Source organism: Zootoca vivipara, chromosome 7, assembly GCF_965207765.1.
Source record: "Zootoca vivipara chromosome 7, rZooViv2.hap1.1, whole genome shotgun sequence".
NCBI lineage: Eukaryota > Metazoa > Chordata > Lepidosauria > Squamata > Lacertidae > Zootoca > Zootoca vivipara.
Window position 1 is genome coordinate 61,081,996 of NC_142590.1, and position 19,247 is coordinate 61,101,242.

The 19,247-nt window shown below is 44.5% G+C and overlaps 1 protein-coding gene across 1 annotated transcript; it reads right to left on the minus strand.

The window, feature by feature from the left end:
* Nucleotides 1–8,245: 8,245 nt before the first annotated feature.
* On the minus strand, nt 8,246–18,755 carry LOC118088499 (protein-glutamine gamma-glutamyltransferase E-like). Its single transcript, XM_088673601.1, has 11 exons — nt 18,749–18,755; nt 17,294–17,461; nt 16,758–16,997; nt 16,417–16,538; nt 15,397–15,525; nt 14,852–15,026; nt 12,925–13,024; nt 11,342–11,448; nt 10,680–10,886; nt 9,466–9,768; nt 8,246–8,418 (listed from the first exon to the last, which is right to left on the minus strand). The coding sequence occupies exons 1-11, from the start codon at nt 18,753–18,755 to the stop codon at nt 8,246–8,248; spliced, it is 1,731 nt and encodes a 576-aa protein (XP_088529727.1).
* Nucleotides 18,756–19,247: the final 492 nt, after the last annotated feature.

The following is a 19,247-nucleotide window of genomic DNA, read 5'->3' on the forward strand; positions in this document are numbered from 1 at the left end:
CCTACATATATTAAGCAAAACAGAAACATTGTCACCTACTCTCACCCCCCATCCACCCTCCCACCCCCTATCTACCTCGTTTCCCCTCTTTCTTCTTAGTGTCTTAACAAATGAAACTGATTTGCAAAAATGATACATGTAAAAATATGAGAGACACGGCACACACCTTTGTAATTCAAGAAATCTTTAATAAAAAATACTTAATAAAAAAAAGAACCCAGATCTGACTAATGGATGCTACTAATATAGGATTCATATTTCAATTTCAATTTAAAAATAAAAAATAAATGCTAGCCTTAGTTCTTTTCAAACAATTCACCAGCACAGAGTCAGTAATATAATCCTTTTCCAGATGACCTATTTTTCAACATGCCTCAAAAACAATGTTTATCCATGTTTTCTAAGGAGGGGGCAAACCTTTATAAATCCTTCCTCTTCAAAATGGCCCAGTCTCAGCCCCAGCAGACAGGTGTATAGCGGCTACCCCCAGAACAGAGTGATCTTGGGAAATGTATTCTGCTGTCTCATAATTGTTTTGCTAAGAGGACTCTTCTTGTGCCAGGTTTCTCACTGACAGGGAACTGCCATGCAGGAGAATGAAATAATTTGTTTCAGGAGGCACCACAAGTTGGATGGAAATAGATGAAAGCAGTGTGCTGCCTTAGGCAGCAAAAAGTCTAGGGCTGAATCTGCTCATTGGTCAGTTGCTACCAGGACATAATCCAGTTTATTCCAAAGCAGGGGTTTCCAACCTTTTTGAACCCATGGGCACATTTGCAAAGCAGAAAAACTGTTGCAGGCATCACATTTGCACCACAACTGTGTACGCATTGCAACCACACATGTATGCATGCACAATGAGAGCCTAATTTCAGTGGCCGGAGGCTGGGGGATGAGATCCTGTGGCCCCTAGCGAAGGCCTCTATGGTCACATGTGTTCCTGCAATTGTCTTGTTGGTGACCCATGTTCTAGGCTGTGTGTTTGTATGTGCTGTGCGTGTGTTCTTTTCTTCAGAGGTTAACATAAAAGCATTTCATGCTATGCCACCCATGGTAATTCATACTCCAGGTGCCCCCTTTCTATGAAAACTCCCTTTTTAGTGGCACTCTATAAGTCCCTACATTCTCCACAGGCAGACATAGACTCCAAAGGGAGTCGTGGCCACTTACATCATAGGAACATTTGGCCCAGGGCAATTTCGCCTGGTTTACCTGAGACTAGAAATACAGCTCTCTTCTCTTCCACATCAAATGAATCAGGTTGACATTGGCTGATTCCACTCTCAGTCTCAGTAATTATTACTGCCCTGTCCTTGATAACTCCTGGGCCATGAGATGAATAACAAAACGTTTACTTCTGTGGCAGCGTTTCAGGGACCTGCAAAAGAGCAAGTCAGCAAATGCCAATCCTGTCCTGCCAAACACTTCCTTGCCCTTCTTTGTGCCTCCTGCCCCTCGCAGCTCTGTGCTACATTGCCGGAACAAAGGTGTGTGAGTGTGTCATGCCCTCCTGAGATCGAGGGAACCCCAAATCGTTTTATATTTGAGCTCAGCTATGTTTGAAGTTCATAGTCTTGAGAGCATGAGCCAGAGAAATGTATTAACTGCCTCATAGCCACTGGCAAGCTAATTCCCTCACCCTTTTCCTCTTGTGCAATCCTAAGCATGTCTACTCAGAAGTACAGATATAAGTTGCTGGGAACCACAAGTGGGGAGACTGCTCTGCTGTTGCACTCCGGTCCAGCTTTGGGGCTTGCCATAGGTATATGGTGGGCCACCGTGAGAACGCGATGCTGGACTAGATGGGCCATTGGCCTGATCCAGCAGGACTCTCCTTGTATTGTGATGTTCTTATTAGGGGCTGCACCCCTGCTCATCTCCCTTGCCACCCCCTGCCATTTTCTTTATATTACCCACCCCAGAGCTTCCCTTTTCTGCCCTATGCAAGCTTGCCCATTCTGAAGCCAATTCTTTCTTCTGTTCTGCAGCCCCACTTTGCACCCCTTTTTTCACCTCCACATTGCAAAAACTCTGGTTTGAATTTGCTGGGATGTGACTGAATCCCAACCAAAAGTGCCCACTATCTGAGGTTTTAGAGTGACACATTCCTGCATTGTGGGGTTTTGATGCCATTAACAGAAAGCACATCTTTTTTTCTTTTTTTAAAAGTACTTCAGATTCATCAGCACAGTGTCTGGGAACTACAAAGGATATGGCAGACTGTAATATCTACCAGTTGTATTTCTAAGAGGTGAATCAATCTGCTAAGTGATATTCTAAATGTAGTTATTATCTTGTGGTTTCTTCGGTGTCCCTTTCCTGCCGCTCTCTTGCTGTCTGTTTTAATCGAATCACCTTTCTATAGTGGCAATAAACCATTATCTTGCACAGATGAGCCAAATGCCTTCTGTAAGCTATTAGCGTTGGTATTTCCTTTTCTCCTTAGAATTTGCTATTTGTAAATTGCCACCTGCTCCTGTGGAATAACTCTGAGAACAAGAATATCTGAGGATTAGGGGCTATGTTTCCAAAATGCATTTATCAGGTGATGGGGGGTGGGGTTGATTGGTTTGAAATGTACTGAAGTGCAACGCCAAACTGAAAATAGGCAGCGAAACAATGGAGGAAGGAACAAGCACGTATTTATGGAGGAGTAAAATTAGAGAAATATTTGCAGAGTGGAAGAGAGCCAAGAGGCCAGTATGAATCTGGGCATTGTGTACACATAGCTGGGATGAGGGTTGCAGTTGACTGCCTGGGTGGGTCACACATATGCTATTGGTTTGCCCTAAATGAACCTAGAACGGGAGTTCATAGATTTTTCTTTGTAAGTCTCCCAGAGTCACAAAAATCTGTTCAAAGCCTCCATGTTGTAATTGTAAGGCTGTGTGAGTGCTGACTATGAATGGGAGAGAAACTTGATTTTGTTTGTATTTTTACAATAAACTATCAAATCCACACTCCTCATAGCAATATGCAAGCAGAACCAAAGCTATCGTTCAAAATTTGCACTTCTTGAATTTTGCATACAGAACCATATATTAGTGAAAATAGGATGCCAAAAATACATTACCATATTTTTCCATGTATAAGACGCCCCCTATTTTTTTAGGGACTCTGATTTAAGAAAATGGGGGGGGATTACCCCATGTAGAAGACGACCCACAGTTTTTCACATAATTTTAAAGTAAAATTCCCCAGGTCTTATACATGGAAAAGTACGGTATACTGTGGTACCTTGGGTTACAAACACTTCGGGTTACTTCCGCTAACCCGGAAGTAGTACCTCGGGTTAAGAACTTTACCTCAGAATGAGAACAGAAATTGTGTGCCGGCGGCAGAGGTACCACTGTATTAGGAAAAGTTGCTTGTAAGATATGCATATTACTCAAGACTACACACAAAATGTGTATATTAGGAAAAATTCACACTGAAATGCTGACAAATTTTCATAAGGATCCCTCCCCCCCCCCAAAAAAAATGCAGACTCCTGCACCAATGAAAAGAACTGGTCAAGACAGGAAAAAATGAGAAGCTAAAAGAAACCAAAATTGATTCTTCCATCTTTAGTGCTGATGGTTTGATGATTAAACAGGCTTCACATAGGTGCTGGTCACTAAGGTTGTAGTAGTGTAAACACTTACTTTGGAGTAACCCCAGTTGTAGTAATGTCAGTGTTGGGAGGGTGGCTCTGCATCTCCCCCCAACCACACCCGCTGCTACAAACTAACCTCCATTGAAAATCAGTGACGGTTACTTCTTTTCAGAGATACATAAGATTACACTGTTCAGTGCTTTACTACAAGGTTGTGTACATTTCCTGCCAGATTTTATCCTGTGACTAAAGTAGTTGTGACCCTAGATACAATCAATCAATCAATCTCCTTTACTGGCATAGAAAATGTGCATTGTATACATGCATCAGGACACAACACATAGTACTGGTAGGAGATACTATAGGATAAAACTGTCCAGACATCGTGAGGTATAAAAATGGCTCTTAGGACCTATGGTGACATGATTTTATGGCGTCACTCAAAAATCTTGCCACACTCTCCACGTCATGCCTACAGTTGTTCAGCAGATAATATACCCTGAAAGAGTCAGTGCGATAAATCCCCTCCTTTAATAAGGGGGCCAAATAGAATCATAGAATCATAGAATCATAGAGTTGGAAGAGACCACAAGGGCCATCCAGTCCAACCCCCTGCCAAGCAGGAAATACCATCAAAGCATTCCTGACAGATGGCTGTCAAGCCTCTGCTTAAAGACCTCCAAAGAAGTAGACTCCACCACACTCCTTGGCAGCAAATTCCACTGCCGAACAGCTCTTACTGTCATGAAGTTCTTCCTAATGTTTAGGTGGAATCTTCTTTCTTGAAGTTTGAATCCATTGCTCCGTGTCCGCTTCTCTGGAGCAGCAGAAAACAACCTTTCTCCCTCCTCTATATGACATCCTTTTATATATTTGAACATGGTTATCATATCACCCCTTAACCTTCTCTTCTCCAGGCTAAACATACCCAGCTCCCTAAGCCGTTCCTCATAAGGCATCGTTTCCAGGCCTTTGTCCATTTTGGTTGCCCTCTTCTGGACACGTTCCAGCTTATCAGTATCCTTCTTGAACTGTGGTGCCCAGAACTGGACACAGTACTCCAGGTGAGGTCTGACCAGAGCAGAATACAGTGGTACTATTACTTCCCTTGATCTAGATGCTATACTCCTATTGATGCAGCCCAGAATTGCATTGGCTTTTTTAGCTGCTGCATCACACTGCTGACTCATGTCAAGTTTGTGGTCTACCAAGACTCCTAGATCCTTTTCACATGTACTGCTCTCAAGCCAGGTGTCTCCCATCCTGTATTTGTGCCTTTCATTTTTTTTTGCCCAAGTGTAGTACTTTACATTTCTCCTTGTTAAAATTCATCTTGTTTGCTTTGGCCCAGTTGTCTAATCTGTTAAGGTCATTCTGAAGTGTGATCCTGTCCTCTGGGGTGTTAGCCACCCCTCCCAATTTGGTGTCATCTGCAAACTTGCTCAGGATGCCCTCAAGCCCATCATCCAAGTCATTGATAAAGATGTTGAACAAGACTGGGCCCAAGACAGAACCCTGTGGCACCCCACTAGTCACTACTCTCCAGGATGAGGAGGAGCCATTGATGAGCACCCTTTGGGTTCGGTCAGTAAGCCAGTTACAAATCCACTGAATGGTAGCATTGTCTAGCCCACATTTTACCAGCTTCTTTACAAGAATATCATGGGGCACCTTGTCAAAGGCCTTGCTGAAATCAAGATAGGCTATATCCACAGCGTTCCCTTCATCTACCAGGCTTGTAATTCTGTCAAAAAATGAAATCAGATTAGTCTGACATGACTTATTTTTCAGGAACCCATGCTGACTTTTAGTGATCACAGAGTTTCTTTCTAGGTGCTCACAGACTGTTTGCTTAATGATCTGCTCTAGAATCTTTCCTGGTATTGATGTTAGGCTGACTGGGCGGTAATTGTTTGGGTCCTCTCTTTTCCCCTTTTTGAAAATAGGGACAACATTTGCCCTCCTCCAGTCTGCTGGAACTTCGCCTGTTCTCCAGGAATTTTCAAAGATTATTGCCAGTGGTTCTGAAATCACCTCTGCCAGTTCTTTTAATACTCTTGGATGTAGTTCATCTGGCCCTGGAGACTTGAATACATCTAAACTAGCCAAGTATTCTTGTACTACCTCCTTACTTATTCTGGGCTGTGTTTCCCCTGCTGAATCATCTGCTCCATATTCTTCAGGTTGGGCGTTGTTTTCTTTCTTGGAGAAGACTGAGGCAAAGAAGGCATTGAGGAGTTCTGCCCTTTCTCTGTCCCCTGTTTGCATTTCACCATCTTCTCCTCTGAGTGACCCCACTGTTTCCTTGTTTTTCCTTTTGCTACGGACATACCCATAAAAGCCCTTTTTGTTGCTTTTAACCTCTCTAGCGAGCCTGAGTTCATTCTGTGCTTTAGCTTTTCTGACTTTGTCTCTACACGTGCTGGCTATATGTTTGAATTCCTCTCTGGAGATTTCCCCCCTTTTCCATTTTTTGTACATATCCCTTTTAAATCTTAACTCAGTCAAAAGTTCTTTAGATAGCCAGCCTGGCTTCTTTAGGCACCTTCCATGTTTCCGTCTCATATATCATATATTCCGTCTCACTTATCATATATTTTTGCATAAAACGGGCAATACAATTAAAATAAAATGTGTCTGATGGATTCGAACTGTTTTGTGCCATAAAGGCAGTATCTTTCAGAGTATGGGATTTTCAAAAATCTACCTTGCAAAACTGCAGATGGTAAGATGTTAAATCTTGTGAGGGAAAGAGTCTTGCATAGCTGGGGATCGTAAAGCTATTGTAAAAATGGACTGTCCTGGCCAAAGGAAGGTGGAATTCCCAACCACAATGGGGTACAGGTTTTACTGGCTGTGCTGCTAAGGGTTTGGAATTCTTAAGCTGCAGGTCATGTGGCCAGCATGACTAAGCTGCTTCTGATGAACCAGAGCAGCGCACGGAAACACCGTTTACCTTCCCGCCGGAGTGGTACCTATTTATCTACTTGCACTTTGATGTGCTTTCGAACTGCTAGGTGGGCAGGAGCAGGGACTGAACAATGGGAGCTCACCCCATTGCAGGGATTCGAACCGCCGACCTTCTTATCAGCAAGCCCTAGGCTTTGTGGTTTAGACCACAGCACCACCCGTGTCCCTCTCCTAGGTGATACTAAGCCTAAATAGAAATGTCCCAGGCTGGATTCAACTGCCAGTAGCTGGGCACTTCTCTGCACTCAGAGGTATAAGATGCAGTTTTGTAAAAGGGCTATTGAAGACATTCAGGGAGGAGGAGTCAACAGCTCATTGATAGCTCAATGGAGAGTCCATCCACTAGAGATACCTGACTTATGAGCTTTCCAGGAATGTCTTGCTGAGTCAGGCAGGTCTTAGTCTGGACCAGCAATGGATGCTCTTACATTCTGACTACAGGGATTTGTCAAAGGAATTCAACAGACCTAAGAAAAGAAGACCACAAGTTTGGGATACAAGAAGGAAAGTTTTATTAAACTGTGTCACTCAGGTAATTGCTTATATGATGCATATTAAACATTTGCTTCCCTGCAACCCAGGACTCATTCACTGCATACCTCCTCCATCTGTGACCTGGCTGGCCACATTCAGGGTTTTGAATCAGTCGACCACATTAATGTCCTGAAAGGTTACGCTGTCTTGAAATTTGTTATTGGAGAAGTTGACAAGCAGATACCTGGTACCACTTTTTCTGGGAAAGATCTTAAACTGGATTCGATAGCTGTCTTGGGGATTCAGTGGTGGTACACTGTGGATAAGGAGCAAAGGAGATAGGTCAGTCTGGGCCTGGGAAGATTGCCAGCACAGTGCATGCCTTAGGATGGTCTGTTAAGGGGAATCAGAGGCTGGTCTGTTAAGGCTGGCCAGTGGGGAGCATTTTGCATGTGTTGAAAAGCTCCTATGGAGACTGTTTGATAGATAGGTAGAGCATCATTTTATTAACTCAATCAATCACAGGTATCACAAGCTGGGCAAAATGAATGCTGTTCTATATGCCTGTTTCCATACTGGTTGCTGCAGCTCTCCACACTGGAGTGCAGACTTTGCTTGCTCTGCAAGTGCAGGTGGATAATTGGAAAACAAAACAAAACAAAACAACAACAAAAGGAAAGCAAAACAACAAGGCCACAAAGGGGAGAAGAATGTCTTGTTTGAGATGTTGCCCCTCCATTCTCTATCTGTGACCCAGTCAGAAGGAAAGTTGGTACCCTGTGCAGAGCCACCACACCTGCCCAGATGCCCCAAATACTTACTTTTTCTTGAAGGTTTTTTCCAGTAAGCCACTACCCTCCACCTTCAGCACACCATCCTTCAGCTCCTCATCAAAACAGTTGTCAATGGTCACTGCCACCTTCACTTCCTTGCCCACTTTTGCCTCTCCCAGCACCTGCTCAGAAAAAAGTTGAACAGAGTTACTGGCAACCCCTCCAAAGGCTATAGCCTGACCCAGGTTCAAAATGATAGGCCCATAGTGACACAGCTCCCCCTCCTCCTTCCCCTGGGAACCACCTCCTCTCGCTGGTTCCTCTGTCTGCCTGCACTCAGAGTTGCAGGTAGCGAAGCGCAGTGATTCTTGGGGTGTTTTTATGTATGACATTTGAGCCTGCCTTAACCCTAGGCAGACACAAGGGAATCAGCTCATAATGGCTCAGGGTTTACCTTTATTGTGACGCTGGGTTTCTCGAGGATTATGACTCTGCTCACATTATCCCCCTCTTTTTTTGACCATGAAGCTGTGACTTGAATCAGGTTGTCTATAAGCAGGTACTGCTTGTACATAGCATATGGAATATTGATAGGAATTTCTTTTTCTGGGGAAAAAAAATATCACTATGAGGTGTGGTTGCACAAGCCTGGCAGATGGTTGTTCCTTATTTAAGAGAACCCTCCCTATGTTGCTCTGATGGAGAAGGACCAGAATGTTCCCAAGGCAGGGCTCCCCCTTTGGGGCCCACTTTGCTGTAATTCTGTCCTAGCTGGAAGGGGGATGGTGTGGGATAGGAGAATCATAAAAACTTTGCATCCCTCCCTCAAATGCCAATGGCTGAAAAAGCAAGGCCCTTCTCCATCATTTCCTGTTTCTTGCTTGGAAGCAAGTGGAAAGGAGGCAGGCATGCACTGATGTCATCACACAGGCAATTCCCTGTATTCCCAGGATGTGAGAAAGCAGGAACTGCCCACCACTGCACACTGGTGAGGCATGAGGCAGCCACTTTGCTGGTCAAAGGCTGACTGGAAGACCACTTGGGATGGAACAACCCAAGGGAAGAAAAGAAGCCATCGTTGCCAAATAGTGTTTGGTTCAACAGCACTTGGGGGATGGTAAACTTATTTCCTGTAGATGAGGGATGTCCAACAGGTCGATCGCGATCTACTAGATGATTGCGGGGGGGTCCATGGTAGTAGGAGTAGACTGCAGTCTCTTGGAAGTTGGACATGCCTGCTGTAGATTCTTTTCATGTTTGGTGTACTCAGAATAGATCTACTGAAATTAATGGGTGTGACTTACTTAAATCCATTATTTCAATGTGGAACTTACTTTGATATAACTCTGTGATTTGATTTTCCAGAGGCATGTAACATGCAATGTATCCATGTCTATTATCTCCTGCTAGGCTGCAACAGGTAATTTGGAGTCTTCTGTCCCCCTCACATCAGTTAACTAAATTCTTACAAGGATGGACCATTTAGGATTCACTTCACCAGGTTTTATCAATTATGTGTGTTCAACTTCAGGAGTGCCCTCATCTGGTTGAGGTGCCAAACAATCCTCCTTCCTTGCCCACATTCTCTGGCTCATACCTGGTTATAACTCATAACTCATACCTGGTTATAAAGAAACCCAAGAAAAAACTTACCTTCTTTGGGGCCAAGGGTCACCAAGATGGAGGCTTTCCAGATCTCATGAATGGGTTTCCCAGTGTTGTGAATTGACCAAGCGGCCATATTGGGTGTTAGGTACTCAGTTGTAGAACCGAGGTTTGTCAGCCTCAAGACCAAGTGGACATCCTTGCCAATCTCCAGGGGGCTCTTCACTTTGATTTTCCCAAAGACATTGGGCTTTGCAGCTTCTCTTAGGCTTCTGGCAGGCTCAGAGTGGCTTGTTTTCAGATTGAGTTTGGCACGAGCCTTTGCAAATATTTCCCTTTCCTTGACAGAACCTGAAAAAGAAAGAATAGGATGGCAAAATTTGACAGGGCCCTCTGACTCCAATGATGCATGTTCATTAGCAGCCCCTGGGATCAAGAGTGTGTTGCATGAAGCTCACCAGCCTTCTCTCTCTGGCTTTCCCTAGGCCAGAGACCACTTTAACTACTCAAATGTCACAGCAGTGCAAGTTCTAACACAGAGCATGGTTGGGGTATGTAGGGTTCCCTGGCAAGTTGACTACTGACCTAGGTCTAGCTTGGATGTTGCACATGGATTCAGATACAATTGGCTGTGCCTGGAGTACAGATTTAGAGGGAAGATGCCATCCATTTTGTCTTCACTGCCCCAGCCAAACACTTACTTGGACAAAAACAAGGTGCCTGAAAATGCATTTGAACTGCCTCTGGGTCTGTGTGTTTCAGTTTCCTTATGCCTAGCATCTGTGCCTGCTCTGACAATATATGTAGACCATTCTTAACTGCAGGCAGAAGTGTGGTGAGTCTCATATTGTCCAACATCACGAAAATGTGTGGTTGCTGCCACTATGGGTTAAGTGGCCATTGACTGTAAAAGGGTGATATTCAGCTAAATACTTGTGCTAAGACAAATGTTAGTTTTAGCACAATGGGGTCTACTCTAGGTAGGGGCTGGTAAACAGATTTAGAGGGCAGGGGAGGGGGGATCATAGCTGCCAAGTTATCCCTTTTTTAAAGGGAAATTCCCTTATGCTGAATAGGCTTCCTCGCGAGAAAAGGGAAAACTTGGCAGCTATGGGGGGGATTTTACATTGCATAAAGAGAAATCCTTGCACTGATGAAATGATCTGCTTATTCCTAAATTGAATACAAGCCAGTGTTATAGCAGAGACCCAATCACCTCCAAACATTTCCACTTATTTATAGGGGAAGCTCTTTTGCATCACCTTCTTTGTATTTATAATTATCAGTGACATCCAGGCGATCATTGCTGCCCACAGCCTTTGTGCTTATGTTTTGCCCAATGGACGTGGTGTCCAATGAGTCCTCAATGTCAGCATTGACCTCTGAAAAGACGAATGCAGTGTCATACGGCAGGTCCACGTCTCCCTCCTTGATGGCCTTCACTGAAGCTGGACCACACTCGGATTTGTCTGGAGAGTTAAGGAAAAGGGGAAAGGTCTGCATCTGCAGTGTGTGCAAAAATGATCAGACAGAATTACTGTATATCCTGGGGACAAAATAGGTTTTTTTAAATAAGACAAGTATGACATTACATGCCACATGGTGAACCCATGGGATTTGTGGTGAGGACTGCTAGCTTAAATTGCTCAGAGAAGGACTACACAGAATCATGGAGAGCGAGTCTGTCAGTGGTTATAGGCAATGACAGCTCAATGAAGCCTCCACATTTGGGGGAAGTATATCTCTAAACAACAGCTTTCCCCATTCATTTTATTTTTCAGCAACTGGTGCTGAGGGCTCATACTGCCTCTGAATATGGAGGGAGCATGACAGAATCTGGACATTTCCATCATACAGCAATAGCATGGCAAGAGGCTGAACAGAGCAAGACACAACCAACTCCCCCAGCAGTCAACTCGTGTACCTGTAGTACTTCGACATTGTGGAGTTGCATCCAGAACTTGCCACCCATTGTACATGCAGCCAAGGTCAGGTCGAGCAAACCAGCATTCATTCCACACATGGAAGTTCCTGCAGCCAAGAATAAAGAAATCTGATGTGCAGGTTTGCAACGATGCCCCAAATCTTAGGGTCAGCTGCTTTCAGAGGAGAGTGGAGCTGATTTCCATGAGCACCTGGGAGCCCTGCTTGTTTTTGTTGTAGTTAGCAGGCCATGCTGTGTTCGACTCAACTGACTCATGGTGACAAGGTTTTCTGGGGGTGAATGAATGTTGAGAGCATAGGAGGAAAACAAAGAAGGAGCCTTGCAGTTGAATTAGATCAAGGTGAGTCTACCTAATCTAACATTCTGCTTCCAACAGCAGCCATGGTGGGAGCTGTTCATTTTATATATATCATGCTCAAAGTGTTTTGCATCAGAAAGAGGAAAACAGCATCAGTGTGACACAAATGGTTCACATCAGTGGGGCACAAATGGCTTTGGGAAGCTCACACCTCAGCATCCTGGAGCTGCCTGTGACTGAGCAAGCACTGTCTGGTGCTGCTGGAACAGAATGGTACAGTGGGTCACTACCACTGTATCTGAATAATGCAGAGCATGGAGGATGAGCTGTCCAGAGAGATGAGGCATACCCCTCTCCTTCTGACTATTTTTTTTTCAAAAAAGAAAACTCTGGCACTTATGAGATTAAGCAGAAAAGGGGTCTATTTCACAACAAGAATGATGAACAAGAATGTCTCAGGAGTTGGAGAACCTCAAAGAATTAGCAAATTATATATGCTGAACTCAGCAGATGTCTCAGGTTTTTCAATAAGATAGCAAATTTACAGCTAACACCTAAGGTGTTATAACTTAGACTTCGATAACTTGTGGGCATTAGAACAGGCTGATTCTTTTAGTCCTGTTGTGTTTCAGGTCCTCCGCCTTTAGAAATTTCACCCCTGAGGCTCCTGTAGTAGACTCTGTATATCAGACTTTCTAAATGGTTTGGGATTATTCTTCTCTTCCTAGAATATACATACCCACCCTACTGAATTGGGACTTAAGTAGAGTGTTCCCTCACAGCTTCCCAGTTCTCTTATGTCAGTATACCCTTAAAAGACAATAACCACTGTCTTTCAATCTAACCTCCCCACCCCCACCTCCAGCTCAGAGACTGCCTTCTCTGGCTGTAAATATTCCCTTGGGGTGGATTTTACACAGCTCAGAGGCCATACTCTTATACAGCTGGACATCAGGCACAAAACCTCTTCTTTCACCCCTCTCAAAGTGCTGTTTCCTCCCTCCTTTTAGCTAGCTGTAACTGGGCCTTCTATCACAGAAAATAAGGAATTATTAGTCACTGCAAGGAGATGTTTTGCATGTCTGCATGTAGGGAAGGTCACAAATACTGCCAAGTGTGGCAGAGAAGTGGGGGCAAAGGACAAAGATGTCTGGTTTTGTCCTACAGCCATTGTGCCTCAGTTTCCATCTCTGGTCTTGTCTGCAGATGCTGGTGTATAGGAGCCCCAGATGTGTTGTGGTGGATGAGAAGGAGGCTGATTTACCAGGTACGCTCTGATGGTTCCAGAATCAGATTTTCATTTTTGTCACAGCCAGAACTGAAGTTGGAGATGATGCGAGTGGGAATTCCTATGCACCGGAGGACTACAAAAAGGAGAGAGAGAGAGAGAGAGAGAGAGAGAGAGAGAGAGAGAGAGAGAGAGAGAGAGAGAGAGAACATGGAAATAATGGGACTCACCGGTATTACAGCAACATTGTTCCCTACTGTGCTCTTTTGCTAGCACTTCTTTCTAAGATACCCTTTGTTGACTCCTTGGATCAAATGTCACCTTGCCAGGCAGCAGCATGGAATGAATTCCCTGGCTCACTGGCCCCTGTGGCCCATGGCAGCACAAGGTTCAGCGCCCCCTCTGAGTCCTACTAAGGAGGAAGAACCATATGCCAAAGTACTCTCTAGAGGTTCCCAGAAATTCTGGGCCAACAGGGTCAACTATAAAACCTTCCACTTCCCACCTGTCTGTTTCTAGTGCATAAGAACATAAGAAGAGCTTGCCAGATCAGGCCAGTGGCCCATCTAGTATAGCATCCTGTTCTCACAGTGGTTGACCAGATGCCTGTGGGAAACCCACAAGATGGTGCTGACCGCAAGAACTCTCCCCCCACCTGCAGTTTCCAGCAACTGGTATTTAAAACCATTACTGCCTTTATCCATGGAGGCAGAGCATTCATGATCCATGGAGGCACAGCATAATACCCATCATGGCTAATAGCTCATCCATCTGTCCAGCACATCCTGCTGCCCAGTTCCTTGCCTTGTGTGCTAATTCTGCTCATCGGCTGGACTTTTCACTTACTGCTTCAGCAACCTGGCAAGAGATCAGCTGCTTATGCTGCTGGACAGCTCCTTGGCCTTGCTAGGAACCTGGGAAATCTAACCAACAACACAGTGTTGGCTGGAACAAGACAATGGCTGCACTGGGCCTCTTAAGCTGCGACAGATGCATCTTCCCTCCTGCAGATCAAGGACAGCTGGAAGTGTGGCTTAATAGGTCAGGGCCGGCCCACCTATGAGGTAAGGTGAGGTGACTGCCTCAGATGGCAAGATCCACAGGGGCAGCAGATCTGGCCTCTAAGGAATGCATCACCCTCTGCTGCTGCTGCAGAGGCAGCAATTATTGCAGTGCACTCTTGGGAGGCCGCATACCCTCCCTTCTCAGCAGCCCATTCGCAATGAGGCCTCTACAATAGCCTCTTAGTGAAGAGGAGGTGCTGCTGCTTTCCTCCCACTGCTATCTTGCTACATCACTTTTGAATCTGTACTACTGATGAAGCTCAAGACAGCGAAACAAGGTTTATATTCCAGAAATCCTTGTCTTCGGAATAGGATTCTGTGGAACTGGAACTACTTGTTATTGCTGGGACTTTATGAACTGACACAGGTGGAACAGACATGTACCAATGTCTAGACCTGATCCATGAACTGATTAGAGTATGAACGGATCCACTGGGTCTTCTGCTTGTTCCACTGAATTTTATGACTCATTTCTGTTGAAATTTATATGATACAGTGAATAGTATACTTTATTTTGCAAGAGTACACTTCCACCAGCAGCATAGGGGCTTCCTCTTTCTCCTCCATCTACTCCCTCATGTTTGTTCCCTGGACTGGCTCTCTGGGTCAGTCCAGGGAACAATTAGGGGAGACTGTGATTCTTTTATTCCCTGGGCACTTTGAACATGCTGTGCAGGGCATGCATTTTAAAATAAGTTTCATGATTCCCTTTGCATTTATCCAACCACCCATGCTTTCCAGTGATGCACATTGACCTCCTTTAGTTAGGCTAAATACTTGCAAAAATCTCACACTGCCTTCCACTATAGTGCAATGTAGTTCCTGGTGCTTGAGCACATTCCTCATCCCAGCACCATGTCTGGAAGGGCAATGTCACAGAAGGTTTCAAGCAGACATACCCGTAGTCAGAACTCCTGCAAAGACCCAGCATTGCCCATACCGGACAGGTTCAAATCCAGAGCTCTCCCATTGCCTCAATATCTCCACACTTCCTGACCAGCTGCATGGGTCTTTCCCATCACTGCAAGCCTCCCAACGTCCATACAACACTCCTCTGTCATCATTGCAGTTGATCTGGAAAAAAGTAAAAATATTTGCCCATTTATTGTGCAATCAACACACTGCTGGTCTTCATATGCTGTGCAGAATCCAGTCTCTGTTTAGGGATGCCACATATTACCAGCATTTTGCCACCACCAAATAAATGTGCGCCTGCCATGAAGGAAGGTGGGAGTCACTCTTGTGGCTCTACAGAAGCCTTTGCCAACCTGGTGCCCTCCAGCTGTTTTGGAATACAGCTCCCCTAAATCCTAATGAGCAGCTAGAGGTAATGAAAGTTGTAATCCAAAGCAGCTGGAAACCACCATGTTAGCAAAGGCTGATCCACAGAAACACTTGCCTGCTGTATTTGTGTTAAGAGTGAAAATAGCAAGTCTTTCCTTACCATAGCGCTGAGCACTTGCCCAATATGTATGGGGTCACTTAGACGGCTCACACCAGCAGTTGAGTCCTTGTGGTATTTTAAGCCCATGTCCAGCATGGAAAGGCAGATATCCAGAATGCCATCTTCAAACTGTCCACAGAAGAAAATATTGGACAAGTTAGTGAAATGCACCACCACCATCAAATTATTAGCACCGAGAGAGCTTTCTAAGAATACTGGAATGCCAGGAATTCCAGTGTTCCCAAGTGATGGGTGGCACCTGCAAATACTGATTCCAAACTTCCTTCCTTCCTTGTGGCATATTCTCAGAGAAATCTCAAGCTTTTCCAGAGAATTATCCAAAGTTTGTTAAGATCCAGCCCAGGGAACATCTTCACCATCTGCAGCCCTTTCATCTGCCAGTTTCCCAAGTTTTGGTTCTATAAAATGATTTTCAGATGCCCAATGCCCCATTGGAGGCTAGGGCCATAGCTGTCCTCAAGGTGGCAATCTGGGTGGGGGGATACCCATTTTATGTAAACCGTAGAACCATCCTGAGGATGTACTTCCATCAGGTGAGCTGGTCATTCAGGCCATTCCCAATGCTTATGCCAAAACCTGTACATCAGTAATAAATAATGCTGTGGTCTCATTTGATCCCAAAAGTGTGTGTTTAGACTGGTTATTCCTCTCTGGTTGGGGTGGTAGGGGCTGTGGTGCCTGACCATGCAATATATGCACCTTTACACACATGTTCCCCAATGTATGCCTTTTGGTATAGATCTTTTTTTAGTTAGAGAATTGCATCACAAAATTCAGAGATATGCCAGTTACAAAGGTTAGTTGCATTTTGGTTTGGTAAGTACAAATTAAGTCGGTTTGCATTAAACTCATTTCCTCTCCATTGTTTGGTGGAACTCATCTCAAAAAGGTTTGGGGATTTCTCAGTGGGTCAGTTTGTTTGCAAATCCCTCCAGCCTCCTAATCATTGCTCAAACTCTTCTCCATCCCTAGTTTGAAATCCCTCCACTTTATATTTACCTGGCCATAATCCCATGGCAGTAAACATCCTCCATTGTTTTTAAAGGTTTTAAAGATGATACCAAATTCTGAGAGGACATATTCTTTGCGCTCTGCCTCATTAGCCATGAACACATCATCCTCTGAAAGATGAATGACAAACAGGTTCTGTGATAGCCCTTCTCTTTGTCCAGGTAGACCAGTGCAGCATCATGCCAGTGCTCTCCTATCTCTAACCTTTCTTCACATACAACACAGTGATTATGTCTACCACCAGTCATGCAGAAGCCTACAGGTGGACCTGGAGGAGATCAGGTTTTGAACTGCTAGGCTAGCACTGACTTAGGGAACATGTTTTGTACCTGGCATCCAAGGGTTAAACAGCAACACAAAAGTGCCAAGGCTGGAGGAGTGTATGCTTCTGCTGGAGTCTGTCTTGATGCTGATCTGGTAGCGTCCAATGGCAGCATCCACTGGGCTCAAAATAGAGACACTCAGGGAGCCATAACCAGCAGAGGTCTGTACTGCACTCCAAGATCTTCTGCTTGGTGTGCTAGTGATGCCAAATGCCACTCGTGTCTCTGCCTGCAGTGTCTCTGATCCTGGAAAGAAAGAGGAAGAGGAGGAAGAGGTGGCTTCTCTGTATGTTGACTTCATATTTTGAGAAGTCCACACACCATCAAGATGGATTGGTGCATCAAGATAGATGCCCAAGGAGATCAGAGGACTTACCTAGTCATGCTACACATTTCTGTGGATTTGTGCAGCACATAGCCTACTGTGGGTTTTGTGGGGAAGGCTGGAGGAAGACTATATGAGTGAAGCTTGGTTAGTTCCACTCTACAGAAGAGGCACTGTTTTCCCTTTTGAGGGGACAGGGGAAGATAAAAGTGTTCACCTGTTTCCACAGTAAATATTAGTTTGTCTGCAGCTGGCAATGCTTCTTTGGATGTCAGAGAGATCAAAAAGGCTTGTCCTCGTCGCACAACCAGTTCCTTGCCGGGATATTCATCAGTATGGTGCTTGATGGTGTTCTCTTTCAGTTTCCAATCAGTGTTTACCAACCCTGCAAGAAAACCTGGAGGAAAATGGAGCCACTAACACCAAGCTATGAATGGGACTACAGTAAATGCAGTTCCTCTATAGCAGCCCTCCCCAGGACCATCCTGTTTCGTTTAGGTGCCAATAGAGCTATTAACATTCATTGTTATGTTTCTTATATGTCTCCTAGCTCTCCTCTCTCCATTGCATGATGACAAAAAGAAACTGGGACTTTTTCAGCCGGAATAGAGGAGAGCTAGGAGACAGATAAGGAAAGAGTTCATGTTTTTATTTAAAAGGCGGATGTTACTGGATATTTTGTTAATGCTTCTTTTTATATTAAGCAAGTATCATTCTTAAAAAGTCATGAATGCAAACCATACTTTGACTTGGAAATGTCCTTGCATGACATGGCAAGCCCATTGACTTATATGGTCTTCTAATCTGGACATAGTATGACATGCCCAAATGAACATGGAAACATACTTCCATGCTTAATCAAGTTAGAATAAGGCACACAAGCACTCCAGCTACAATCAGATTTGATGGAAAACTTTGTCTGTCCTGGTCAGCATGGTCAATGATCAATGATCAAGGAGATGGCTGCACCAAGGGGTTTTTATGAACCATTTTGTGGAAGGAATCAAGTTTGCCAAAGGGAATTGTGAAAAAAACTCACATCAATCAGTGATTCTGAATCCCATCCCTACTGCTTAGCAGCAATGCAGCTGTACACATGTTGTCCCAGCAGAGCAGCCTACAGAGCTGTTAGTACCAGTAATTGGGGGCTGCGTGAGAGAGGGCTTGTGCAGTCTGCCTTCCCTCTTGCCTCAAGCTCCCTATGCACACATGAGGAACTTGTGCAAGCTGGTGCTACATTAACCTCAAGCTCCCTATGCACACATGAGGAACTTGTGCAAACTGGTGCTACATTAGCAAGATGTTACCCTTCTTACTCTGAATTTATTCATGCAGAATAGCCACAATTCTGATCACTTCTGCACCTATAGATGCATGCATTCACTCAAATGAGATGAGTTAGAGCTTTAAAATGCTATGTATAAAGTGATATTGGGGGTTCCCTCTGTTGTCCAATAGGCTCTCTGGGATATTTTCTTTTCAACTGGTGGAACTTAACTTGGCTGTAGAGATCTCTAGAGCCTCCATTTCTGGAAAGAAGCCTGTAAGAGAACCCAGACCTCCTATTTTCTGGGTTTTCCATTGACCCCTCTAAGTCTTCACACACACACCTACCTCAAGCCCTGCTTCCTTAAATTGTCAAGCCAGAAGTTTGCTGACGGCTCATACTCACCAGCCATTATCTCTTGCTCTTTGCGTTCTGATATCCTCTGGAGTCCTTGCTGTCGTAGGATGAAGTTCTAAAGGGGTTTGGAAGCATCATATATACTGCAAAAAGGAGGGTTCTCTTTCTGTACAAGCCAGGGACAGTCCAATAAAAATTGTGGGAACCATTCCAGGAGGCAGATGACAATATCAGAATGACACGAGACATCTAAAATCCATATCTGCACCTCTTTAGCAAACAGATTACCTGGCCAGTTCTAATGAATCACCCAGTTGTAAGCAAAACAAGTACTGTAAATGAGCCAGAGCAAAATGAGGAAGGGGAGGAGGGGGAAACAGCAATATTTAGAAGTATTAAGGAAAGCTGGGATGATGACAAACTTCTCCTATAAGAAACCCCACTTTTTTGTCCCATTTATTAATTATTATTTCTTCTTTTTACTCAGAGTTCTGGGTGCAGTCTTCCTGACTTCCTGAGGGAGAAGTCCCATTTAATTAGTTCCTCT

Coding starts and splice junctions, on each gene's coding strand:
- LOC118088499 (XM_088673601.1), bottom strand. Junction 15,526..16,416: donor TGCCATGGGATTATGGCCAG/GTAAATATAAAG, acceptor TTCTGTGGACAG/TTTGAAGATGGCATTCTGGA. Junction 13,025..14,851: donor TGCAGGAGTTCTGACTACGG/GTATGTCTGCTT, acceptor TCCTTTTTGTAG/TCCTCCGGTGCATAGGAATT.